At 57.4% G+C, this 6000-nt stretch overlaps 1 protein-coding gene across 1 annotated transcript; it reads right to left on the bottom strand.

Annotated features, from left to right (window-relative positions):
- Window positions 1-2289: 2289 nt before the first annotated feature.
- Window positions 2290-3111, bottom strand: HRG_03961 (uncharacterized protein; the record flags this gene model as incomplete). Its single annotated transcript, XM_044862432.1, has 1 exon — window positions 2290-3111. The coding sequence occupies one exon, from the start codon at window positions 3109-3111 to the stop codon at window positions 2290-2292; it is 822 nt and encodes a 273-aa protein (XP_044723458.1).
- Between the last annotated feature and the right edge of the window lie 2889 nt (window positions 3112-6000).

The raw sequence follows: 6000 nt of genomic DNA, 5'->3' as shown, positions 1-6000 counted from the left end.
GGTCGCGGAGGAGCAAGGGCGAAAGCGACAGCTGTTGGTCCCTGAGGCTCAATGGTAACCAATGCAGCGCCTCTCTTTGCTCGGCGGCTCACTGTGGCGGGTGTTGGTTGTGCAGTAGCGTAGCAGCGTGGGCGGCGAGACCGCGAGGATGCGAAAGGGCGAAAGGGCGAGGGCCCCACACTCGGGCTCGAATGCTCTTGGCGGCGTCCCGAATCCATCCTGGCGCTCTTTGACGACGGGCTGACATGAGGCTTGATGGCCTAGATAAGGTGCATCGAGGCTTGTTGCGCATGGACCTGGGCTCGCACGTAGTTGCACTGCACTGTCGCTTGCCAAGACGGCTTGTCTGTGTCATGCCGGGCGCAGGTTTTCTTATTTTGTGGTTGAGACGATGGCTCACACGGCACACCCATTTCATGACGGCAACATTGCACAAGCCTGCGTCAGAACAGGATCCTTCGGTTGGCGAGCTTCAGCTGAACCCGGCGTCGACATGGTGGAGGATCCAACAGCTCCAAGCCGAACGAGAAGCCGTCTCGGCAAGGAAACTCTATCGTCGTGCGCGGCACTTGACTTGACACTTGTCGGCGCATCGAGGTGCCTTCTTCTCCGGTCTTGCTCGTCTTCTGACTGGTCCCGCCCGTTTGTCCGACAAGTGCTATAAAAGCATGGCTCTTGCCGGCGCCGAGAAGCAGCCACGGACGGAAACAGCCACGGGGCGGGCATCGAGACCTCATCCATGGGCTGGGCGGCGACACGGGCACGAGCGATGAGAAATCGAGCGACAGCGTGTGCTCGAGCTGAAGCTTTGTTTCTTCTCGGGGACGACGACTCTTGCACGGCGACTCTTGCACGACGACTCGCACAGCACACCTCGTTGCGGCAGCGGCAAAGTCCGGTGGCCCAGCAAGGTGTTGTTGATTAGTTGTTGATGCGCCGGTGCATCTCGTGGGACCAAGCGCCCCAGGGTTTGCGTTTGGAGAAAAACCTGCTCTCGATACTCCGTACGCAGGTCAGGCCAGGAGTATGTAAGGACTAAGGTGTCGGGCCTGGGCTGGGCTCTTGCCTCTCTCGTCTGAACCGCTCACGCTTACCCGTCCAGGTATTTTGTACCTGCTCGAGGTCTCTCACCTTGCAGCCATCTTTTGCTCGTCCTCAAACCGCCCATCATGGGGAAGCACACTCGTTTCGACCGTCGCCCCAGAGTGACTGCTTTCTCGATACCACCAAGGACGCAGCATCCGGAATTGAGCGCTCACCGGGCATCGATACATCAACGGCCGTGCGCACCTCCATTCCCGAGTTCCCGAGTTCTAACCACCTCGCCTCGTGCGCCGGCCGATATAGCTCCTCAAGTGGACCGGCGCATCAGGCAGGACAAGCACGGTACGGAGTAATTAGGTCGCAACTCGTTCGGCTCATGTCTCATGTGCATCTCACAATGCGGCATCTGGTGAGAGAGCATAACACCCGTTTATGCTGCATTATACCCGCCAAGCACCAAAGTACAGTACTCCTGGCTCGAGTCCATGTATGTACACGACTGGAGAGGCGAGGTTAATCAGGGGCATGTCTACCCCAGTCCAGACACCAGATCCCTACTGGCGGTCGATCCCTGCGGGCTGTGCCGCACTAAGTAACCCGGCAAGCTCGCGGCCAGGAGATCCCTGACTGGAGTGCAGGCAAAATCTACAGTATCTGCACTGTCCAACTTCCTTGAACGCACGATAGGCGCAACAAGGGAACACTCATGAGCTCAAAAGGCCGACATCTTGTACTGTAGGATCTCACTTGGTACGAGGTGATGGTCTGACACATTGAATTCAAGTCTCACTGCCAAACGGGAAAAGAGACACGAGAAAAAGTCCCAAGCTAAATGTGGCCAAGCGTCAAGCCTCGTCCCTCACCATTACACTAATTCACAAATGGCTTGCGACCAAAGATGCTTGTTCGAAGAAAAGAGTCGGCAGCTTTTCCGCAATGCCCCTCCATGATCCTCCAATAATGCTGATATTCAGATCTGACCTTCAATTTTGTACATGCAAAATGGATCCCTCAAGTCGAATTCATGTGCGCTAAATATGTTTTTGCCATGATCCGCATGTGGGCTCAAACCAAGTGGCCAAAAGAAAATATTTAGGCTAAGGCGAAAGCAGCAACACCAGCGGCAATGGCGAACAGGGCAGAGCCAGCCATGGAAGCAGCGCCAGCGGTGACAGGGGGGGGCGTACTGTACAGCATTCATTCTCGTCAGTGAATCGGAAGACATGTACACATCCGGGATAATACTTACGTGCTGTTGCCCATGGGAGGAGTGTTCGCACTGGGGGGGTAGGCAGCGGGAGGGGCCACGGGGACACCAGTGCCGACGGGTCCCTGAGGACCGTTGGGGCCCTGGGGAGCTTGAGGACCATTAGGCCCCTGGGGGACTTGAGGAACCTGGGTCGCAGCCGCGCAAGGACCCTCGGTCTGGATGGTGGAGTACTCGACCGACGTCAGGACGGTGGTGTATGTCTTGGTGATGGCGGTGACGGAGCTGGCAGGGCAGACAGCACCGGCAGTAGGAACGGCACCAGAACCGGCACCGGTGGGCATGGCAGCACCGGGGACGGGATTGGGGAGGCCGCCAGCGGGCCGAGAAGCCTCAGGAGCAGGCTGGGGGTAGCCAGTGGGCTGAGAAGCCTCGGGGGCAGGCTGAGGGTAGGCGGACTGCCCAGGGGATTCGGGGGCGGGCTGCTGGGGCGCCTCAGGAGCAGGCTGCGAAGCTTCGGGGGCAGGCTGGAGGTAGGCAGCGGGCTGAGAAGCCTGGGGAGCCGGCTGAGGGTAGGCGGGTTGACCGGGGCCCGCAGCACCAGGAGAAACGGCGGTGTTGGCTGGGAGCATCTCGGTGGAGACGACGGTGCTGTGAGCCGGGCAGTTGACAACCTCAGGTCCGCAAGAAATGATGGTATGGACCTTGGTGGAGTAGACGGTCGAGGGGGACTCGGGCTGAGGGTTGGCGGCGACGCTGGTCATGGCCCCGGCAGGGGCGGCGTAGTTGTTGGGAGGGGGATAGGCGGCATCAAAAGCCAGGGCCGAGCCGGCCATGACCGCCATTGAAGTGAAACGCATCTTGGAAGATGTGGAATGGGTAATTAATATTAACGAAAGGAGGAGCGAGGCGTGAGGGCTGGTGTTTAAGAAGAGTTGAATGAATGGACGACCGAAGTCAAGGAGACGTTTTGGAGAAATGACTTGGGGATGTTGCTGAATGAACACAGAGGACAAGGAGGAGGAACTCAACTGGCCTGCCTGAGCGGGCTGAAGGAGGGGATATTAATACCAAGGCGAAGATACAGAGAGCGTCGAGGAAATTACGCGGCAGGCGGCTTGACGCGCCATACCAGGGGCCTTGGAGTGGAGATTTGGTCGGTTTGGATGGTTGGACGGACCCCTTGCCCCGGCCCGTTCTCCATGGTGTTGTGTGTGTGTGCGTCGGCGAAGCAAATATGCTGTACGGTACTTGCAGCAAGGTGAAGCTCGGCGGTGTTGATCGGTATATCCGTATCCACCAGTCCAGTTGCCACCTCGGCTCCGGTTGATCAACGGTCCCCACCCGCCCGCCTGCCGCTACCAAATGCTGGACGCGCTGCACAGTGTACTTATGTGCGCTGTACAGTAGGCACGAACTGAACTTCCCCAGCTACCTAGGCGGTAATACCAAGCGGCACTGGAAGCCATGAGCACACTGGAGGCTCGCCAATGGCAGCGGTGTGTCGCTACCTCAGCTCACCGCCCTCATCTCCGGCCTACGGCCAAAAGTGGCATCAACGACGCTTGCTTTCTCGTGAGCAATGGTTGGCTCAGAGGTCATTCGTGCCTTGTGGGGGCCAGAGGGGCCAGACGGCCAACTGGAGAGCCGCTAATAAAAGGGGGTTTGTACGGAGTACGGAGTACCGTCTGAACCCTTGCACGCACGGAGTGCTTGCTGACAGTCCCCCTATTCCCCAGTGCCTGCCTTGCGTGGCTGAGTTACGCCCCCAGACATGCATGCGTCAGAGGCCTTCAGGGGGTCATGATCGGCCGTTTCTCTTTCACCAGCAGTGGCTGGTTAATTGCTTTTTCTTGTTTCCTCGCAGACAATATCGCGGCCCCTGTCGTGGCACCACAGCTGCACTTTGGCTTCCCGGCTCTGTTCCCCTAGGGTTGCCTGACGAACCGGATAACAATGCTGTGGCAGCTCTCGGGCACCGCCAGAGGTCGACTTGGATGGACACTCTCTTTTTACTTCTCTGGCCCGAAGAGCGGCCGCTCCGGATACGGTGTAATCTTGAGTGTATATAATCGGAGCTGCCACCAGATGAAGCTATTTGGGGAATCTAAACAATCGAAATTGGCGACGTGGGCACAAGCAACAGATTGGACGAGAAACAATCTGATGTACAGTACATACGTGTGTGCGTGCTAATGCGAGGCCTGGCCGGGTATGCACAGGAGACCCTTGCGTCCCATCTTTTTTGGGCGTTTATTTAGGCTGGATGGTGCATCGTCCACATCTGGAACAAAGCAAGCGGCTTGCTGGCTGGCCATGAACAAAAGTGTAGAGTTGGGCTACTGCGTGCACAGTTCAGTCGACGCCGAGATAAGACTCGAGTGCGAATACAAATAAACACTCAGGGATGAAACGTCGCGGTCCTACCGCCCAACGGCGCTAATGCAGGTACAGATCTTCATCCCTCCCTTCTGACCGCCAGCCAAGCGGAGACAAGCTTTTTCTCGACGCCCTGGCACGCCCTGGCCAGCCCTGGCCAGCTGCTTCCACCCCTCCTTACTTGGTACCTTACTTGGTCCCGGTACCGCCGACCAGTAACTATTTCCTTGCCGCTGGCAATCTTCCAATCTGCTCTTGCGAGACAGAGACATGCCCGCTTGCAGTAGGCTGCTGAGGAGAGCATCTAATCCTCTTGCTGCCCCCAAGTCTATTACTGATTTGTTGTGTCTTTAGGCCAATTCGCGCCGCACAGAGCAGCAGCGCCGGGCACATCGGGACCACTGCCTGGTCGGTGTGTCACCTCAAACGCGGCAAGCCCAACAACAAACGAGTTGTACGAATATATAAATACAGACACACATGCTGCAGGTATTCCGCACATGCTCACAATGCACGTGTCTGCATGTCGATGCCTGTCTATGAATCTGTATCGCGCCAAGTCTTGGAAGCATGGGGGTTGGGGGTTGGCCCGCTGGAAAGTTGGAAACAGGCAAGGAGGGCCTGGCAGCCGTTGTAGTTGTTCGGGGAGCTTGCTTGCCTTTGTCAAATGGTGGTTTCGAGAGGGAGGAAATCAGGCTATTGTACAGACTTGTCCGATTGGACAACCAGGGAACCGGAGAGCTTCCTTGCAATGCTGACTAGGCGCGCACTGTCCATCCAATAGTGCTTTCTAGCGGCTTACCATCTCGAACCTCCCCCGCGCATCACCAACAGATCGACGGCGAGTCAGACTCATCCCATCCTCTCGTCTTCCTTTTGCCACCCACCCGAGGTCCAGCTTTTGGCTCGCTAGCGTCGCACCATGAGCCGGATGACGTCGCCCTGCGAGACCACAAGCTTGTGAAACATGAAACACGCAGGACAAGCTTAAACCCAGAGGCACACGATGCGCAGGGCTTCCCGACAGACTATTGGGTCTTGGCATGCGATCGCCGCCCACACGTCAGCGCGAATCCGCTGTGAGCTCAGGCTCCACCAGCTCCCGTCTTCTCCTCGTTGTCAATAGGATAACTTAGTCCAGCAAGCAGAAGCAGCTGGCTGCCAGTGCAGTCCGCCAGAGAAGGCCCAAGCAAACTTCATCCCATCTGTAGCCACCGGCAACCCATGCATGCAAAGCGGCTTACATCCAGCAATCCACGCTGCAGAGGCTCACATGCTTACTGACAAATGCAATGGCAACGAGAAACGACAAGATGGCTTCCAATTACGTCATGACGAGAGCCAACACTGGGGGGCAGAATCTAGCAGCA

Source organism: Hirsutella rhossiliensis (assembly GCF_020360975.1).
Source record: "Hirsutella rhossiliensis strain HR02 chromosome Unknown scaffold00003, whole genome shotgun sequence".
Classification (NCBI taxonomy): domain Eukaryota; kingdom Fungi; phylum Ascomycota; class Sordariomycetes; order Hypocreales; family Ophiocordycipitaceae; genus Hirsutella; species Hirsutella rhossiliensis.
The sequence above is the reverse complement of the archived record's forward strand: the minus strand, read 5'-3'. Positions and strand labels throughout refer to the sequence as shown.